General features: G+C 38.0%; 1 protein-coding gene across 1 annotated transcript in view; it reads right to left on the reverse strand.

The window, feature by feature from the left end:
- Positions 1-11,604: 11,604 nt before the first annotated feature.
- The window catches only part of LOC122981710 (V-set and transmembrane domain-containing protein 2-like protein), a 47,839-nt gene continuing 37,537 nt past the window's right edge, over positions 11,605-21,906 (reverse strand). Inside the window, exons 2-4 of the mRNA XM_044350390.1 lie at positions 19,732-19,901; positions 18,540-18,584; positions 11,605-14,361 (exon numbers count right to left, since the gene is read on the reverse strand). Coding sequence (XP_044206325.1) covers positions 13,894-14,361; positions 18,540-18,584; positions 19,732-19,901 — 683 coding nt within the window. The 3' untranslated portion in view covers positions 11,605-13,893. The remainder of the gene's footprint in view (positions 14,362-18,539; positions 18,585-19,731; positions 19,902-21,906) is intronic.

Raw genomic sequence — 21,906 nt, forward strand, 5'->3', positions numbered from 1 at the left:
TTCTACATTAAGTGTAAATGCCATAAAAACAGAAAATTATTTTTATTAAAAATATTCACCATAAAATAAAGGCTGTAATCTGTACATTAATATAATGGAATATTATTGTTTTTTAACAGGATTATTCAATTACTTAATCGTCTTAAGTGTTAAATTACAGTGAATTCTATGTAAAAATATAAATAATACACATCCTATTACTGAATGTAAAATTAAGGCAACTTTAGTTTTTTACTTTAAATAAAAAATAAAAACTAAATAATTATAAAATATTGCTAGAATGTTAAATAAATGTATAAATGTGCACAAAAAAATAAAAAATATTGCAGAAATACCTTAAAATTACCTAATTTAAATAATGGCTTGTTTTATACAGTATTCTTTTGTAAATTCATAGAATTATCTAATTTATCCTTAAGACTGCCCCATCAAAGCACAAATGTCTGAATGTAAAACACAAAAAAAATATGTAAAATTATATTCAAATTATCCTCCTTTAACACCCATTAATGGTATCTTGAGAGCTTTAGGCTTTAATTGTATGTGATTGTCTCATCTATTTACATTAAATTCCTGGTAAAAATATTGGTTTGATACTGTACAAAAAAATAGGATCATGTCAAAATGGCTTACAAAAACATAATTTTAATAATCATTACCTTATATAAACATTATCTGAAAGTAATTACAAGCAACTATCCAATAGATCTACAGACTTTTCCAATTAACGTATGAGATTTACTGTATATAAATAGTATTTGACAGTAATTACAAGCAACTATCCAATATATCCATCTGACACTCTTCTTCAGAGGGACATTTTTTATATACTGTGTGTACACTACCATCATTCTTCAGAGCCTGCCACAGCTGTGACTACTGTAGCTCCCTTAATTTGTTTTGTGCATTGCATTGTGGGAGAATATTATTCATCAATAGCACACACAAAAATCAATCAAAAGTCAATTTTGTCACTTTTCCATTATGAACACACTAAACACTTAAACCTGCTGTATACTGAATAAGTGATCCAACAGTGGTTAATGATGAATGAGCAGAATACGCTGAATGAAACTTAATGACTCTTTTGTCTAGGCGCAACATGAAAATGACACTCCCTCTCCCCAGCTCCCAAGAATCAGCAGCAACTAAGGATTTTGCAGCCTTTAAATGTTTATTTCATAGTTGTGGTTTCAGGGTGAGTTAACAGCAAAACAACAAACACAAGGGAACTAAAGCTAATCAACCTAAAATTACCTAATTAAACATAAAGAAACAAAAATACAAATCACTGACATAACTCCTAACTTAACAGAAACAGGAGGAAAGATATTAAACAAAAATGCCATCCACCCCTACAGAAACTGGGCTGTTAAATATATTTGTAAAGTTATTTACAATACTGTACACAGTGGTACAGAGAAGCAGAGCAACAACAGCAACAACAATAACAATAGATACATGACTAGCAACAACAAACAGCAGCAACAGCAGGAACAGCAGGAGAAGGACATCCCCACGTCAGCGTGGTCCATGGGGTTTCCTGTGGATGAGAAAGCACAAAGAACTCCGGGGAAGAAGTCAAGTTTGTAACATGCATTAATGGTAAATGAATACATACAGATGAAGAGGAGGAGAGAGGAGCTCAGTGCATCAATGGAAGTTCCTTGGCAGTCTAGGCCTATAGCAGCATAACTAAGGGATGGTCCAAGGTGAGCTTGGTCGGCCCTAATTATAAGCTTTATCAAAAAGGAAAGTTTTAGGCCTACTCTTAAACGTAGAGGCTCTGCCTCCCATTCTACTTTTGGAGACTGAAGAAACCACCAGTAAGCCTGCATTCTGGGAGCGCAGTGTTCTAGTGGGGTAATAGGGTACTATGAGCTCTCAATAATTGCAGAGATCAATGGCATAGAACCAACACCAAGCGCACCAAAAGTAGTTACAAAAAATGACCAGCGAGTGTTGCACTGTGTTAACCTCCTCATCAATGGGTTTGTGCACTCAATGTCTCAAAAAATAAATAGAAATGTGGATATGTTGACAGCTAGACAAAAAACAGGCATCTATAGATAGGCATTTATGCAGTGATTAATCTACACAGACAGTGAACATCATATGAAGCATCAACTATTGTTGATAAATAAATCAGTTTGGGACATCTCATCCAGGTAGCATCAGTTAGGATCAAGCTCTCAGTGGACAGTGGCCTCCATCAGCTGTGATCATGTGGAGCCACTTGATAACTGGCAAAACACACTCAATGTAATTCTGCAGACTGGTTAGAGATTCATCCTACCTGATAGGAAGGGAATGCTTTATGGCTATCATGGAGATAGGAAGAATAATTTCCGCCCACTAATAACTTTGTCATCATACATTTGACATGTGAATATTGTATTTAAATAGACTTGAAAAGTCCGAACCTATCCTTGAATCTACTTAAATTTTTGCTACAGGAGGCGTTCAAGTTCGTTTCCCACAATACAATATGTTATGTCAACACTGTACTGTTAGATATTGACATTTCTGTGAGTGTACTGAGAAGTTACATTGCTGATCTTGAAGAACTCAGAGACCCCTCGCACTGATACACCGGAAGACTACGAAGGGCCAGAGTGCATCTCATGTTCATGAACATTTTGTTCCTAGACTGAAAATGAAAAAGTAATAATTATTACACAAATAATTATACGTCACACAAACATCAAGCACAAAACAGTGTAACAGTTTGACTAATGTAATTTCCAAAAAAGAATATAATTATTATGTTTCTATTTTTTTGTAAACAACCATAGTTGCCCAAGCCAGTGTTTGAGAATTATATGTATAAAAATGTTTGCGGTCATGTTTCCAGACTTTACAAACTTGCCAGGGTTGTAAAATACTGACTTGCGGTATTATAAAGTGCGATGCACTGTTTTGGCATCTGAATAGTCTCAAAACACATGGATCTATCCCTCCAACTGGACTTCTTGTATCATCACTGCTACCTGAAGCAACATGCCAACACTAATACAGACCATTTTTGGTCTGAACAGGATTCAGACAGATATTCAGTCTGTTAATAGCTCAGTACATAAAAAGCACTGAGTCTACATATTCTTGAATAATTGAATACAAATATACTACTCCTGATGCAGAGAAAATCAAATTTAAAACATACCTCTGATTGCTGTATAAAGGGCAATGTCAGTCAATTTGATCCTGCGGGAAAAGATTTATTAAAAAATATGAAATAATTTGTGTTACAGTCCTAATTGCTAATTATTCCAGTTAACAAGGACTTCACAATGAAATGCTTTAGTGACTTTTTAAATACAAAATGTAAATATTTATCTGACTTATCAATACAATAGCCGCTTTCGGGTGAGTGAGTGATTTAGTCCTAGATGTGCACAAAACACATGAATATGAACTTTTGATTAGTTTACAAAATAACAGTCAAGTAAAAACTTCAAATGTAATATGGACAGGGTTTGAAGTGGAGCTACAATGTTAAATTGATAAAGTTGATCAATAGTATATTAATCAGCAATAATATCTTAATTTTATATAATTGTTTCACAAGAAAAAAAATGCAAAAAATGTGTTGGTTCCTGCTTCTCAAATTTGTGGATTTGCTGCTTTTCTTTATGTTACATCACTGTGAATTGAATATCTTGGGGTTTGGGACTGTTGGTCGGATGAAACAAGACATTTGAAGAAGTTCCCTTGGGCTTCTGCAAATGACACTAAAATTGGTGTATTTTCTTACTTTGACAGTTTATAGACAACACAATTAATTGATGAGTCAAGAAATAATCGTTGGAATAGTTCAAGCAATACCAACAGTATTTACAAACATACAATATGTTTAATAGTTACACAGTTCAGTATTCACTGGTTGAGTCAAGCTATTTATATCCAAAACCAACTTATTTAGCTTAATTTTTCTTGATTAATTGATTCTGACTTGATTCAGTATCAAATATATCAAATCTTAAGATCAGAGGAGGAAAGTAGTTCAGGATTGTTTTATCTGAATAGTTGTGAAAAAGTGGGTGAGACTTCCATTTTGTCGCCATTAAACTTTGTATTTCCTGCCATACTTGTCATTTGTTTGTTTAGCCAGCCACATTGCTGTCATTTATGGTTCAATCAAGACAGAAAAGTATTCAAGTTCATTATTTATTGTTTCTTGAGTTATAGATTAGCTTAGGTTCTAACCTACCATACTCATCCACCATGCGGCCAGGAGACAAAATGGAGGCACTGAACCACTTCCTGATTTTAAGGTCTTGCTGACATCACCAGTGATGTCATGGGTTAGACCAAGTGTGGGAGAATTTATTTTATTTAGTTAAATGTTTGGTTTTGTATTTATGTTATTTGTACTTATTTTGGTTTATGATAAGGAACAATGCTGTTGTTGATGTGTGTGTAAACAATGTTAACTGATACAAGTGACATTGTCATACACCAGTTGTTGGTATAAGGGAAAGGACACCCCTGATAGAAATATGGTTCTGCCTAGACAGATTTCAGGGCCTATTTAAAGGGAGAGATGTTAGTTTAGAAGAGAGCAGAAACCAAAGAGGATGTCAGTGTAGCTGTGTGAAGGTAAGTTTGATTGTGCTTGTTTTCATTTGGTAGCTTCTGAGTCTGTCCCTTATCACCTTCCTTGACACTCTGGCTTCCTCACAGGTAAAACTTTATTTCACAGTAAAACAGCAAATAATTGTACAAAGCCAGAAAGGGTTGCAGAAATGTTTCATTTTTCTTGCTTCCTATCTGGTCAATTGTCTTTTTGATCCAAAATGCTTTAGGATTCAATTTAACTTTTAAATTGTATTACGTGCAAATGAAGAGATTTGCTTTTTGCCCATTATCTATTCATATAAGACAATAAACAGAACATTAGTGGGTCAAAAAATGAGGGAGGGAAAGGGAGAGGAGGGGTGAGAGACAGACAGTGATCAGTAGATGCTGAGTAAAAGAACAGGCAGCTTTACATTACGGTGCTGTAATGTCTCTTAACTTTTGGGGTTGTACTAAACAGTCCTTTCATCCCCATGTCCAGACTCTGTGAGTGTCAGCATGTGTGTATGTAATACTGTAGGTCAAGGCTGATAATTAGTTACTTTTGTCATGATAACGATTTGCTACTGTGTCATCCAATCGCAACATCAAACAAAAAGCTATTTTACTGGTATATATTTTTTTCGTTAAGCCTGTGATCTATTCTTTGAGATTCTTTCCGACTTACTGACCAATCTTGACGATTTGGAGTTTTGGCTCAAATTGTTTTCCTGAAGTGAATTCAATTCCGTTGAAATGTAAAAGGCATAGGACTTAAGATGCAGGAATTAAGTTTTTGAAATCCGTCTTGCTAACTACTACATCTGTACTGTTGCTAAAATAATGTCTTGTTTCAGCGGCAAGTCAATATTTCTGAGAGCTGGACTTGTGATTCTGATGCTCCAAATTACACAGTGAGTTTCATTTTACTTTGTTTTATATGACAACAAGCCCAAATAACTTAAATTTATGTAGATAATGTCCCATCACTGTCTGTGTAGTGTACTTGTAGATTTATTACTCCAGTGGCCTATATGAAACACATCAGCAATTTGCAGCAATATCCCAGTCCTTCATTGTTGCATTCCTGGATGGATGCAACACTGAAGGACTACTACAGTTTATGATACACACTGTTTTTGTTTTTCAGGTGGTTCACAGGGATAAACACCGAGAGGCACCCCGTCCTTTCACTGGAGATGGAGAAAGATGACATCAGTCAACCTTTGTGTGTTCAGTCTCCTAAAGAAACTAATGGACTTTTGAGTGGGACAGCGAACCCTCTCACCCACCCATACAATCAGTCTCTTAGCCACACTTTTCAGTTACTCAGTTAGTCTTGGTTACTCATAGTGACTGTCATTCACTCAGTCACTTTCTCAGTCAGTCATTCGCTCATTACAAACTTTTATAAATACACACTTGGACAGTCTGGTTACAACTTGCATTAGAGGGACATAGGTTTTTTAATGGAAAATACCAATTTTAAAAAACAAACAGGCACTGATATTAGATGCAGTTATTTGGTTACAATAATGTAGTGAGCATTAGTACATGGCAACAATTACAGATGTACTGTACCAAACCATCAGATTCTTAGGCTACAGACATACACCCACTAAAGCTGTCCCATTGTTCTTTAACCATATCATTTTTCCAGTTCAATCGTCCCGGCATTTTTTGACATGCGACAGTTAGAGGAGCATGTTGATATATTTTGTCTTTATTTGTGTACAATGTTCAGACAGACTACACTACTTGTTTAAATGTTTACATTTTAAATGACTTGAATGTTTAACTACCTGAATAAACTCCATGCTTTGTTCTATTACTTTATAATTGTGTACAAATGTTTAGCATCATTCATTTATAATGTTAATAAAGTGAGACATGGTTTGAAACAAACACTTTGAAGTTGTATAATTTGTCTTAACATTTGAAGTCACAATTCAAATGGCTGTTTGTTCACTGTTGTAAATACTGTTTGAGTAATTATGTCAAGTAACAAGGTTTGTGGGAAAAATATTTAAAATTTAATCTCACCGTAGTCCTCACTGTTAGCAGTCAGTTAGTTAAACACAGTGGTCTGAACTGACGTTTCTGCTGCGCTTATTTTATTGCTCTACTAGTGTATTTGACAAACCAAATCTACTCAACAGTGACATGTTCCATCTTTGGTTAAAGCATGTCTCAGGTTAAAAAAAATGAATATATTCCTGCACTACCTTCTAACCTTTGTATCCAGGCAGGCACGTGGCATGTTTGCAACAAGGTGGTTGACTAAAAACATATAACTCACTGCATCATTGTTTTATGTCCCAGAGAACCACATGCTAGAGGACGTGAATAAGTGTCATCGCTCTGCAGGAGAAAGATGTTGATGGTTTGGATCGCACTGCTGGGGCTATTCGAGGCCGTGCTGCCAGAGTTTTCCACCCAGTCACTTCTGAAATGGATAATTATGAACCTGGAGTCTACACAGAGAAGGGAATTGGAGGCCACCAAGCTCCTCACTAACACAGGTACCACACAAATATTATGTAATGAAACCAAGAACAGTAATGTGTTTGTTTCTGCCAATAGACTCTGCACTTACATACAAGTGATTTGACTAGTTGTTGAGTATTCAGTTGTTGTTAATTGAAACTCACTGTAGTCCTCACTGTTAGTAGTCAGTTACACAATAGTGTGTCGAGTAGTATGTCGTACATTTTGCTGTTTACGGTAAAAATCTGTAAGTATGCCACTTGTGAAAAGTTCAAATTAACAGTAATACACAAGTTACTCTAATTTACACTGCTTGTAACAGTATTTTGCTGTAAAATTAGAAAATAAGAGTTTTATGCTCTATTTATAAAGGCACCTACAAACTGAATTTCAGCATGACACTGATTTCTGTTCCTGCAGTATAATGGTAAGTATAATGGCATATCCTGGGGTCATGCGGTGTATGGAACACAGGCAACATAGGCTCCACAACCCGGTTTTAAAAGTCACGAGACCTAGGATCTTCAGACCTGACTGGCCAGGCTAGGGCAACCTAGCCGTGTTAACAAATAGCCGGCGGTGGTCAGGTGGTAAGTATGCGGCCCCCTGTGTCCCAACTATAGGGCAGCACGCAGGGTGTGGTGGTCCAGGGCGGCAGGACCTTGAACATGGCCCAGTCTACTATGAGGGTTAGCCTCACTCATGCAACAGCCCACAATGCACCACACACGACGAATCTGACCTTGGCGCCCAAACAATCGGTCTCCTTCAAATTTTCTCACAACCCCCAAATTCTCCATCCCCTAGTCCAGCTTAGGGGGCTAGGCCGCGGATGCACCGGGACCTAGGACAATCCTACGGACCATAGAAGCTGAAGAAACTCTGGAGGACAATTCAACCACAGCCTGGAAGGATCCAATCTCTTAGACCTCCAAAATACCTAAGAAACCTTTAACTTACCTTTAGACCTATCTACTCTCGCTCTAAGGCCTCAGCCCAAAATTTCCCTATACAATTAGCTTCAGAATTGCTTGATTAACTATGTACCCAAACCCAACTTAACATTCACCTCCCTCCTACCGTAATACTTAAGCCTAATATTTACCTTAATAATTTAAGTTAGTCTGGGACCTACCTTAACCTACAGTAATACCTACCTTACTTACTTTATTCTAAGACTTACCGCTGTGCAAAAACTTACCTCCAATACTGACCATTTGTTTCTGCCAATAGACTGTAGACTTACATGCAAGTGATTTGACTTTAAAGAGTATTCAGCAGTTCACAATCCACAGCAGAAAAAAGTAATCGTCAGATAGAATACTATGTTTCGTTGTGCCAAATGCGGGTAGATTTTCCATTTGATGACTAAATATACCAAAGTAGTCATGTGTTGCAGACAGAGACTCAGGCTGTAGTATAACGTTTTTTTTATCTGCGCACTTTACAACCACAACAAAGCAGTATATGTAACTTACAGTCCACCAGCATATTTTTGCTGCTGTTAAAACCCATTAGCTTTGTGCTAACTACTACAACTGGAGGAAGTTACTTTTCTTCTACTACTTCTGCTTCAAAACTCTCACCTTATTCTTTTTACCATTTTTTTACGATTTTTTTTTTTTTTTTTTTTACAGTGTATGCAAATGTTATGTTTTCTTTTCCCTCTTATGTTATATCTTTATTTTCCAAAGATATGCTTTATTCTTAACTAGCTTACTAGTTTGATTATTCAGTCTCAAGTTCTGAGATTCAACCTTTTATACAAATTCATTTGCCTGTGGGTGGACATAAAAATTAGATTTTTTTTGTGACCCTGAAACAATCATGATCAAAATAATCACCATAACACTCCCACCATTAAAATACTTCTGAAATGTGGCTTTTCTCAATCATGGTCAAACTCAGTGGTGTACATCACTTGAATAGGGTTGAATATCAAGCCTCAAAACCTTTTGGTAACGACTAAAACGTGTCTGTAACTCCGAGTATTGAAAAGCTGCAACAAATGTCTGGCCAGATTGTTAATCATTTTGGTCACAATGTTCCTGTTTTCAATCACATTTTTTTTTTGCCAATTTTAGAGATTTATGTAATTTAGGCAAAGTTCTTATACAGCTTCTTGTGTTTAGCAAAAATAACATTTATGAACTTTGGCTTTTTTTGTTAAATGACAAAAAGGGTGTGTAGAGAAACATGTTTATATTCCTCAGAGTAAGGTACTGAAAACTATTGTTTTGGCTTCCATATGTGAACTCAGGTATCAGCACAAGTGGCAAAAGATTTCACATGATAGCCCTGCAAGAGATTTCTCACAAATCAAGTCTGTTCTTAATTGAACCATACCAAATGAATAAACTGCCTAAGATGAAATTTTCATTTAATTCTATAATTTGTAGGTGAACAAGAGTTTCTTCACAAGCTGGAGAGATGGATGGTGCTGGCTCAAGAATCTAGTTTAATATATCTGGAGCACATCTGGGTTCAGTATTTTACTTAAAGTAGATAAGGATGGTAATACTCAATATTTTTGTTGTTGTCAACAAATCCCACGAAAAGGATACAGTTTATTCCTCTGTGCAATATAGTCCCTATCAAATAAACAATTCACTTCCTGGTTACATGTCCTAAAAACTACAGTGCCCAGCTGTTTATGGAAATTATTTAGCCTTTTTTAATAAGGAAACTCAGTAGGAACCAATGTGCTTGAAGGGGACATGTCATGTTTTTTGTGATTTTCTGTTATTTTTATACTGTTATGATGTCAGATGTCTTTGTTAGATGTGGTCAAAGGTCCAAAACTTGAGGTTTTTTACTTGCTCCCTGTAGGTCAAAAGCCAGGGTTTCAACCTGCTCTGAGCGCTTCATTTGTAAATTTACCTCAACTTCCTCCTCGTGATGACATGAACATTGTTCACGTTGTCCACTTGCATATTTCGGATCAGATTCAGGCTCGAACATGTATGAACATATAAGTTTCCGATCCAAGTAGAGAACAAGGAAAAGAAGTAAAATTCTACTTATACTGTTTGTTTATGTAGCCTCCCGAGCCACTGGAAGTCTGCTGAGAGGCAGCATCCCCTTAAAGGCTTAGTGCCACAGACAGGGAAGGTAAGTTGGAAAGTATTGAGAGTACAGATGCATGATATTGGATTATTTGCCGATATCCGATATGCTGATATTTCCAACTCATGGTGGCCGATTGCGATACCGATATATACACATTTTTTTTCCAGCTGGCAGAAGAGACTATTATGCATGCAAGCATAGATTGTACTAAGTATGATCAAGAAAGACAATATATGAAGGAAGAATTTAGGAAGACTGGATTCAGGAGCTCAGCATTAAAACTTTAATGAACTTGCCAAGTGGGTGGAGCAGTGGAGTTTTCTTTGAGTTTATTAGACAGACAGGATTAATGTGTAGGATTTAATCTCTGGTCCACACTCCGGAGCAGAAGGTGGCGGTAATGCACCTAATACGCTGGTTGCCAACCGCCGTTATAAAGAAGAAGATGAAGTTTTTTATTTTTCAAATCGGAGTGTTAGCCACAGCATGACCAGAGGGAAGCACAGCCAGCTAGCCTTCGCTAGCCTCCCAACTAACATTAGCCCTGGCTCTCTATGTGGAGCACCAAGCCCCAGTTTGTTATTCAGGTTAAAGTGGGAAGAAGCAGCAGGCAGCTTGAGTGAAGTGGAGCCTGCGGAGGAAGCACCGGGACCGTCAGGGTGAGGCGGCAGAGGAGATGGCGACATATCGGCCTCTCATAATTGGCAGAATTCGCTTATGCCGATACTTCATTTTCGAGCTTTTATCGGCCGATACTGATGACGTGCCAATAATATCGTGCATCCCTAATTGAGAGGACTAACGAATTATTGGTTTTGGTCTTTCTATGGAATTCTCTGGCAGTAAGAAAAGTATAAAACCAGACACATCCTGTGCTGTGGAAGAGGGTGCACCAGGTTGTGTAAATAAGTGGGAGTTGAATGCCTCATTACAGCTATACTGGCCAGTCTATCATTGTAGCTGTTATCACTCAAAGCCCTATGGGGTTCAAGAGATGTTTAAATTAAGGAAACAGGAAGCTCCCTCCATTATCACATCACCTCACTGATGGGAGAAACGAAGCATTCCCACCTCATTGCTCCATAATAAATGTATGGACCTTCTAGTGTGAGGAAACGAGATTGGTACGTGTTTTGTATTTAGCTGGCCTGGCTTAACTCTAGCAAGCACCGCACAGCGCCTCTTTATCTCATCCTGCGCTGTTGCTATTTATCCTGCTGCCAGTGCTGACAATAGCACCATTAGTCATCATCAGCAATGGGAAGGGGGGTGGGGGGGGGCGCAGCACCTACTACACACAGGCAACTGCTAATATCATTTCTTCTTAATACACACAGACAGCCAGACACACACACACACACACACACACACACACAGAGCAAGGCCCAAAAGTTAGACCACAATCAGATGTAGAAGTAAGTTTATTCTGCCCATTTTCAATGCACCTTTTCACACCTCAATCAATGAGAAATTGATTGACCCAAGACTCACTGTTGTTTCATATACAATTTATTTCATTTGATAAAGGCATACACTTAGCGTGAGACCAAACATTCTAGAAGAAATGTACATTTTCCCTTTCTTTCTATTAACAGAGATCTCTTCTTTACAAAACATCAAATTAGAGTTACTGGTTGGAAAAAAAAACAAAACAATCCCACTGATCCCTCCTCCTCCCACTAAAGCACCCTCACAGTCTACAGGGACCGCCCACAATAGCAGGAGCGCTGTTCTTCATCTGATGGATAATGTAGCAGAGAAGTAAAGCCCCTCATGGCCTTGAGACATAGACTATATTTTGTGACAATGTGGGCAGCCAATGTCATTGTTTCACTAAGAACATTTTCCTCTTTTCTCGCCCTCAGTGCCCAAGGCTTTATCCAGTATGTATCCACATTCACGTTGTCCCATTTAATCCCTCCAGAGTGAGGTATTGTCCTGAATGCCTCATACTGTTTGCTCTTTCCAATACCTTTACAGACAAGGCTTGTGCCTCACACAGGAATCTATGCAATGAGATTATCATTGAGTTACAAAAATGGCAGAAGTAAAATGGAGCACAGTCTCTCAAACCTTTCCAGACCAAGTCCCAATCTGCATGAAATCAATCCCACTTTTCAGGCTCTTGAAAACACAGTAACACTCATGTTTGCGGGCCCGCACATACCATACAGTAGTTTAAGAAACACTGCTTTAAGTACTAAGATACATTAGGGAAACCCCTTTCTGAGCAGCTATGAAGAAAATGTGTCATTCATTTGTCTGTACAGCACTTTTGGAGAGCAGTAAAGCAGCGGAAAACCGCTTTGAAAAGAAAAATAAGAGACCTATTTGACAGGACTTCTAAAGTAGAAAAAGAGATTCAGAACAGAAAGGACAGTGATATTTTTTATGAACCAAACAAAAAATATCTTAACTAATACACTGTCTTTGTATATGGTTGGTGGAAAAAGTTTTTAAGAAAATTACTGAACATGCACTCACTTTATTTCATATTATACAGACATATATACAGAGTGGATTAGAGGCTTGTAGTATGGAGGATTGAGGCTTTTTTAATGATTGATGAGCACTGGGCCAGAGCATCAGAATAACTTTAAAGTTGGGATATGAATACTGCTCTTCCCAAAAAGTATTGTGCACCAAGATCACATTTCTTCTACTGATTTATCATCACAGGGTGGATTCAGAGGCACTCTAAGTCTGATTTTTAATTTAGTGACACAGATTTGATCTTTTTGTGGCTTTCCAAACAGACGGGGTCCATGTGGAACAATTTGATTGATTTCTCTCTGGTTGAACAGCCATGAATGAATCAAAGCTGTAGCACAAGGGTTGAACAAAAAACATATTTTTTGTTGGGCTGCAAATTCATAATCTCAAAACACTGTGGGGAAAAATACAGCCTGCGATGTGCTTTGAACTGTGTACAAATGTGGTCATAGAAATCCCACATTTCCTGCACTGCCGGTGTATTTACTACAACTGAAATGAGTTGAGGCCGTACCTGTCCTTGATGATGATGAGCACTGCTGCTCTGAGACCTTGATGAATTCCTGCTGAAGAAAGCATGTTTCCTTCTGCCTGTGTGTTGGGAATATATTTCAAACAGAACAACTTGGAGATTTTTGGATGTACACAGAATCTTCACCAACACAGCTAGTGTTGTTGGTAAAAAGCTGAGAAATCAGACATGACAAGCTTTCCAGGGAAAGAGTTACTGACATTGAGTTTCATTCAGTACACTCTCAGAATAAAAGCAACCTTTAGCTGAAAAAAGGTACAACATTATGCTTCTATTGTAAAGATATAATAATTTACTTTTTTCTGGGTGTGTATGAAATGAAAGAGTAAGGCAGTGGAAGCAGAATGAGAGTGAAAGCGGGGTTGGGTCATTTACAGTATATAAAGTACAACAGAACAGAGCATGGGTTAATAGTGAGACAAGAGTCTTTTTTTGTTGGTGCTGAGACCAGAAACGGTGGAGCTGCCTAGATCTACATGTCAGCCCCCCTTGCTGTATGTCGTGAAGCCAGGCTTTACAGACAGTGAGCAGTCCAGCCCAGACCCATGCACAGCAAGAAAAAGCTACATTCCCAGCACAGCGCGTCCTCGAGTTCACGGCACAGTGCTCTGAATAAGCCATATTGTACATTTCTACGGATTGTGGATTTGTGCACAGGCCTCCACTGTGTGGGAAGAATAGCTTTTTATGCTGTGACACACATCATGTTATGCAATCCTTGTGCAATCTATCACTCAGGTGTAATAAGACGACATCTAAAGCGTACAGCTGGGTTCGTTGGAGCAGTCATTGTGGCTGTGGTTACTGTCCACGTCCCTCTTCCTCAGCTCCCTGCCTGCCTTGTGCTGCTGACTGCTGCCACCGTGGCTGTGGCCATGGTGAGCCGCCGATGAAGGCCGCTTGCCGTTCTCCTGGTGGTGCCCGTGATTCTGGTGGTGACCATGAGCATGCTCTTTGGTGCCACCGTGAGACTCCACATCGTCCCCATCAGCGAATCCCACTCCTCTCTTGGTGTCATCCAGGGCCTCAAAGTTGTCGTTGTGATTGCTGTCGATGATGTCGCTCTCTGGCACCACCTGCAAGTAAGCGCGCACACGGTGGTGGCGGGTACCTGCGTCATCACTGAAGTCAATGACACGGCACTCATAGGTGCCCTCATCAGACGGCTTGACTCGGGAGAGGCGGAGTTTATGGGAGATGTTGCTTCCTACAACCTTCACAACCTGGCAAAGATTAACAAAATAAAAAGAGAACAGCAAGAAATTATGGTTAAATCATACAAGCCTATGAAACACTTGCTGGATGGCGGCCACAATTACAGGATAATAGTCACACAAGACACATTAGCCATCATAAGATACTGGTCATACCTGACCAAAAACAGGCAAAAAACCCTGAATGTATTGAATTGAGGTGTGTTTTATTGGTTATGACTTCACCTTTTCATTTGGAAGAGGAGAGATGCACTATTTCTTCTTTCATTAAGCTAAAACCTTCAAAAAAACTCCTCAACTTATATAAATCAATGTATCAATATAGATAGTTATTTTCAGTGTTGGTATAAAATAAGAGTAGCACAAAATCATTCATTGCAAATAGACCATTTTCCTGAAACACAGGTCAGCGTTTGTCACAACTCTACTTTTTTCATGGTCAGCCTAGCAGAATCTAACATTGCTTACGCTGGTCTTCACAAACCGACATGTCAGAGTGCACAGTACAAAAGTGCATTGAGGTACTGCAGGAGCATTAATACTCATACTAACCATGAAATTGTCAATTGAATTGCTGTTAAGCCAACAATTCACATCCCCAGTGCCCAATGTCATATCAACATTGGTTTAACATCTAAATATTGTTGGACGTGTGCTCGTTTTATATTAAATATAATGAGCAGATCATTTGGTATTGGTATCATATTGGTATCCCAAGTAGGTCTGCTTGTTTTTTGCTGGCTTTGTCTTTTGCTCCTTTGTGAATGTCTTTTTTGTTTTGTCCTTTTTTATCTTTGCTTTTCTTCACTGTGTCCTTTTCCTGTGTTTCTCCTCATCTGTCTATCAGCTTATCTTTCCCACCCTGTCCTTCAGTGTCTTTGCCCTTTTATCATAAATGTAGCTGAAGATGAGCCTTCAAAATGAAATAGCTGCAACATCACAGCAGATGCGCATGACTAAGAAAAGAGCAGCCTTTTTACTCTGTAACACACAAACACTTACTGGTATCGCACAGATGCTCAGTTAGTGTAGCTGTCTGGCAATAAGTGGGAATGTCCTGCAAAAAGTGCACTCATACATCTGCCAGCTAACACATGCCTACTTGCACTGACTGACCAACAACCAGGTTTCCCACTCCTCTAACATTATTCACAGTCAGTGTATTTCCATATATCAGTGATGCTTTTATTCCTTTTCCTGCCTGTTATTCTTGTACAGGATGAAAAACAACTTCAAGATAGGAATTATTCATCACAGGAAACTTCATGCCATCATTTAGCTAGCTCATAGTCTCTGATCTTTATTTCATAGTGTCTAAATTATGTGTGTGTGATATGTTAGGCACTGACAATCATCTGACTCCTAAAGGGGGGAAATGAAATACTTTAGCAGGAAATGATCCCTGAATTATAGTAACCTCACAAACTTGTATTGTTACATTCATGTCATTTCATTTAGGGCATTCACAGTATGCAGTAGTGGAAGAAGTATTCAGATCCTTCACTAAAGTAAAAGTACCAAAATATCAATGTAAAAATACTCCATTACAAATAAAAGTCCTGCATGAAAAGTCCTACTTAAGTAAAAGTACATAAGTATTATGAGCTTGATGTAGTTAAAGTATTGCAGTAAAAGTACATAAGTATTATGAGCTTGATGTAGTTAAAGTATTGCAGTAAAAGTACATAAGTATTATGAGTTTGATGTAGTTAAAGTATTGCAGTAAAAGTAGTGTTTTGGTCCCTCTGACTAATATATTATTATATATGACATCATTAGATTATTAATACTGAAGCATCAGTGTTAGAGCAGCATGTTACTGTTGTAGCTGCTGGAGGTGGAGCTAGTTTACACTACTTTATATACAGTTAACTAGTTTAGTCCAGTTGTTCCCAACCTAGGGGTCGGGCCCCTCCAAAGGGTCACCAGATAAATCTGGGGGGTCGTGAGATGATTAATGGGAGAGGAAAGAAGAAAAAACAAAGTTCTGATACATAAATCTGTTTTCAGTTTTTGGACTTCTTCTCTAATCTTTGATTTCTGCTGAAATATTGGATCATTTGAACATTTATTGAAATGAAACCATATGAGAAGTTTAGAGGGAAAAAACACTATTTGGTGGAGCCAAATATTTGAACAGGGAGATCCACACATCAAATAGTTCCTGTTTAAAGGACTTTTTAAAAATTTTCTGCTGTGATGTTTCAAGCACAAGGCTCTTCCTCAGACTTCCAGATAGAGGCATAGAAGCCAAATAGTGACTCATAGAGTCATAAAGCCTGGCTCTGTCCAAAGGTTAAAAAAAAATCTACATAGTAGCACCCCTAAAGCTGACTAATTAACATCAAGTTCTATCTCTCTCCAGCTACGTATTAACAGAAATGAGCGCGGTATGGATATACTCATTTAACTTGGAGCAAAAAAGCAAAGAAGCGTACTTTCTAAAATGTCAAACTTTTCCTTTTATGGTATCCTCCTTGCATATAAATTCAGTCAAACAAGAAACTTGCCAGTTACCACCCACTCGACAATTTTACAGTGATTATCTGTTTAAATATAAATAAAAGGTTTATGGGTGCCTATGATAAATTGCTGTGTTTAAAAAGGTGATAGAGAGATACAAAGAAAGAATATTAGAGCTGCAATGTGAATGTGATACTGAAACCACTTCTGTAGTGTAGCCTCTATAGCCAGCAGTACCTGCTTGCAGCCAATCACTCCCACTCGCTTACACACACTCAGACAAAGGTGCTACATAGCAAGTTCTATTTGTGGCCTTTAAAAGTATGAAGAGACTACATCTTGGGGGTAAAAGCTTTGCAAGTTCACAGAGCAGCACTGTCGGGATGATGAGAGTCTGGGGACATGCGGGAGATGTGACTCACCAAGATATAAATACTAGTTCGTTTATCACCCACCTTACTCCCTGTGACGCCAGTAGATGGATTTTGTGTGTGTGTGTGTGCCACAGACAATCCCTCCATTTGTGTGTGTGTAAAAGCTTAACACCTAAAGCTGTTGTCTGTACTCGTCCATCAGTCTATGCGTCTGAGTGGGCATCTACCATGTTTATATGGATTTGGGCCAACATCTATTATATGCAGAAAGCTCATAATGATTTTCCAGCTGTACAGCCTGCAGTGTTCGGCTCCACCCACACAAACACACACACACACACACACATACACGCACTCAGTCATCCAAACCACAGCTGGTGCTTTCATTACAGTGAATCAGCAGCAGTTAGCCTAATGGGAGAAAGAGAGAGAGGCTTCATGTTTTGTGTGTGTGTGTGTTTCTGCACACACATGTGCATGTATTTGGAAGCTCTAGAAGAAGATTAATATGTTTATATACATACAGTATATACAGTATGTTTTTATAAATCATATATATCAAGACTACGTAACCGAGATAAGGACAGGGAAAAAGCATAACTTTACACAATATTTTATTTATACTTACATCAATGCTTTTCAATGCAATGCTTTGTAAATTCAAAGCTTGTATGATGCGCTGGTAGAATTTGTTGCTCGTTTTTGTAATTGTGAAGTCAGCAGAGAGATATTTAGCAAGAGGGATGGGTTGGTGTGGCAGTAATGTTCTGTAGTTCTTATATTTTCTTCATGTCTGCAGTTAATTAGAAGGAAACAGTCCAAAGTCACTGTAGAGCCATGCTGTCACCCTCGGGGGAAAGACTCTGCCTGCTTGCTGGAGGAAAACCGTTGGCTTGAGTGAATAACTAAAAGTCTCTATAGACACCAGAGGAGATATAAAAATTTCTGCTGACCTCCCAAACTGTCCCCTTCACTGTTTATTATTGGGCTTTGGTGTTAAAGATGCAGGAGTGTTTATGAGAATCTGAAGATGATGCACTGCTGGCCGTGACCCCTTGAGGAGCACGCTTAACCACCCACGAGCACCAGAGATGGCCACTCTTTGGCTGTGACTCTACAAACCCATCAAGGATGAAGTGAATGTGTTGATGTGTTGTCTGGAGTGTTCACTGCAGTGAGAGCTTTTCCTGATCCTTGTGTGTTGTATGGCATAAATACAACATCTGCGGATCATCCAGAACAAGAAATTTAAATGTAATCAGAAGGGTTTTGTGGCTCATTTAATCATATAACACTGAGGCAAACATAAGGATTTTCTTAGAGAATGACAGCAGAGAGTGATTAACTCACACTTATCTTGGTAGCATCCTTTGGCATCTCCTCGTCAGGAGCCACCTAGAAACACAAACAACAAAACATGATTGAATCTGAATACTTTTAATAACTTATACAGTTTGATTGGGGTTATAAACCGTACACGGGAATGTATATACATGAACACACGATTGCACATATTCTGTTCTCCCAACTATTAGATATTTCAAGTTCACATAATCTACGCAGGTAATATTAGATAATATGCTGGTTTAATTGACCTGGGATTCTCACACGCTCACAGGTTTTTTAATGTCTTATAAACCTACAGCATTTCTCAGGAGCACTGTTATTCTTTTATGTTTTATACCTGTATGAATCAATATTTTTTAATATTAACATTGAATCAAATGGCTGTGAGCTGAAATCAGAGAGGCGCAGTATTACCCAAATCTGCAGCTCAGTTCTCTCACTAAATCATGTATGCAGCCATTTTCAGTCACAAAGTGGCTGGTGAACATAGTGAACATCTAGCAGCTGAAGACCCAAATGTTTTTCTCAGGAGTTGGTGAGGACCAAAACACAGTTAAAACAAGAGTCAGTATTAAACTTATGACAAGAAACATTACTCCAAATGAATGCTAATGTTGCTCTGTGTCTGCTAGATGTGAAAGCAATTGATTGCTACCAGTTTAGCCAGAAGAACCTAAGAAATTTGATTAATTGATTAATGGAACTTTAAAGATCAACACGTCCTCCAACATAAATGACAAAATACGTTGTTTCTTTGCCTTTGAAAACAACCCATATCAGTGTTTTCCTATCTGATCTGTGTTTTCTGACATTGTTCAACAGCTTTGTAAAAGCTTTACAAATCACTGTTACAAAAATGATTTATATGACTGTGTTCTGATCACAGCTATAGCTTGGGAGTGGGATACATAAACCACTTGGGTAAGGTTAAGGAGAGACTGTTGTTTGAGTTCCAAGAATTACTTCTGTGTCATCCATCTCTATCCTTAAAAGGAACTGTTATTGACAGTGCTCTCAGTGTCACCCTTTGATGACCCAGAAGGACAATTTCTTTTAGATTAATGTACAAGCCAAAATGTGAAATCACAGTTGTCATAACACCAAGTAGAAGCTGAGTTCATTTACAGCACAGACATTGTATGAGAGTTAATAATTTCACATCATAAGGCAGTCAGAGTTCCTGTCATAAACCTACCTCATTGGTTGTCCAGGGCTGTCTGTCCGTCCAGTCGAGATGGTTCCTGATGTACCACCACTGGATCTCCAGTGAATATGAGGGCATTCCTGCTCCCCTGAAGGAGCAGGCCATCTCGACATCCTGACCTCTCTGAGCCGTCATATCATGAGGCACCTCTGTGAACATAGCTGGACAGACAGAATGAGACACAGTTAACAGATGGGTCTAGTTGACTGCTTTCAGTGCAGTTAGAAAACAAAGTTTAAGGATGATGCCCTATAGAGGTTTCACCAAAAGAAGATTTTTAATATCATATTTTTGGGTTGAGGCTGGTAAAAATAATTTTCCAAATTTTTAAGTCTGACAAATTTTATGCTAGAAAATATAAGAATATAATGTTTCTCCACATTTTTATTCTTGGCAGGGAAGGGAAGGCAAAGTTAGATTTCCGTCTTGAACCCATAATGACCAACATAAAATGACACAGGATTGTTAGCATAAATGCTGACCTGACTGTTAGTGTTTGGAACATTTGCTTGTGAACTAAAGGTGTTGTTGAGGCTTAAATAGCAGAAGGAAACATTTAGTGATGAATACCGAGTAATGTATCAAAAAACAGTTAAATCATTTTTGTACAAAAGCCTTAATGTGTTTTTGCAACAGCTGATTAATCAGAGACTGACTGGGTGTAATGACTCTTAATATTCACTAACACAACATTACACGAGCCCAAACACTGAACGCATTAATCATGGAAAAAAGGTGAGCTCTTTTTCTTTCTCATTTTCAAGATGCTAAGTAGCATTATAAGTGTCTGTGATGGTGAGATAGATGAAAGTGAGGAGATGAAGTGAAGTGTGTGTGTGTAGCGGTATTGATCTTCATATCTAACTCTGAAAAAAAAGGGAATGAGCATATTTCCCAAACTGTCAAACTATTTCTTTAATTAAACTTTCATAGAATCGTTGGAGAATGTTCACTTGAACCCCCTTAGCGAATGTTCCTAAATCAACTGTTTGCTGAAACAGCATTAATGACATTCAATCTAGAGAATCTGTGAATCAGGAGACAGAACTCATTAGGTTCAATGTAATTGAAACTGGTAGAGACCACAAAGGTCATAAAAACTGTTTTTTTTAAATCATTCTTAGTAAAGAGAGGTTAACAGGCCACTGCATTGCCCAACATGTGAGGAAGGGATATATAATCCACTGTCACAAAAAAAACAAAAAAAAAACTTCAGGATAGATCTTATTTTTGTAATCATCCTGAAATGTTAGGTTTTACTTTAAGTTAAAGGCTGGCTCAGAGACTTCAAATAACTTGAAAATGTCATATATTCATTATTTTCACCACTTTTTTTTTTTTTTCAAATATGACAGCAACCGATTTAGGTTAGTGACTGAAATGGCTCAGTCTATTGCTATGGAGACAGTAAATACTGTGTTGAGGTCAGCAGCATTAACACTCAGCACCCGTCTCCATCATAAAGGTCCTTTTTCAGTGCAACAGTTTAGATATGAGGACTATGTCAAAAACATCAATAGCTTTTACAAGACTGGGGCTATAATATTGTGAAGATACATATATATGATAGAAGACCTGAATTACAGGAACAATCAGTATTATTAAATATCATATCATCAGAATGTACAACGACCAAACGGTAGAATACTGGAAAAAAAACAAATGCTGGCAGCTCATTGCTTTTATTTTGCACAGGGTACGGGTATAAAAGACATTAACATTAAACCAGATATGTTACTTCCTGATGAATGGAAATCACGTTGTAATCTAAAGTCCATTGTCCTATTCGCTTTTGTCCTCCAAAATAAAGCCACAACAATGCCTATAGTGCAAAAACCCTCAGCAATGAAGATTATTATTTTATTTGCCACAAAAGGCCAATAGTAAAACCAGAACATACATTCACCCCATTTCTAAAAAACCTGACATCACTTAAACTGTGTGGCTCAAAACACTTAAAAACACATAAAATTTTAGTGCTAACAAAGTCCTCTTATAAAGGTTCTTTGCACAACCTGTACTTTGCTGCTGATACTGTACCTGAACATTGTGCAGTGTGAAGTTCAGGTGCAGCTGGGGATAAATTTAAACCCACAATCTAACATCTGAACCAAGCTGCATGATATCATTAAACAAACTCCAACAGACCTGCTGCGGTCATCATAA

The sequence above is a fragment of the Thunnus albacares genome, chromosome 5 (genome assembly GCF_914725855.1).
Source record: "Thunnus albacares chromosome 5, fThuAlb1.1, whole genome shotgun sequence".
In the NCBI taxonomy this organism is placed as follows: domain Eukaryota; kingdom Metazoa; phylum Chordata; class Actinopteri; order Scombriformes; family Scombridae; genus Thunnus; species Thunnus albacares.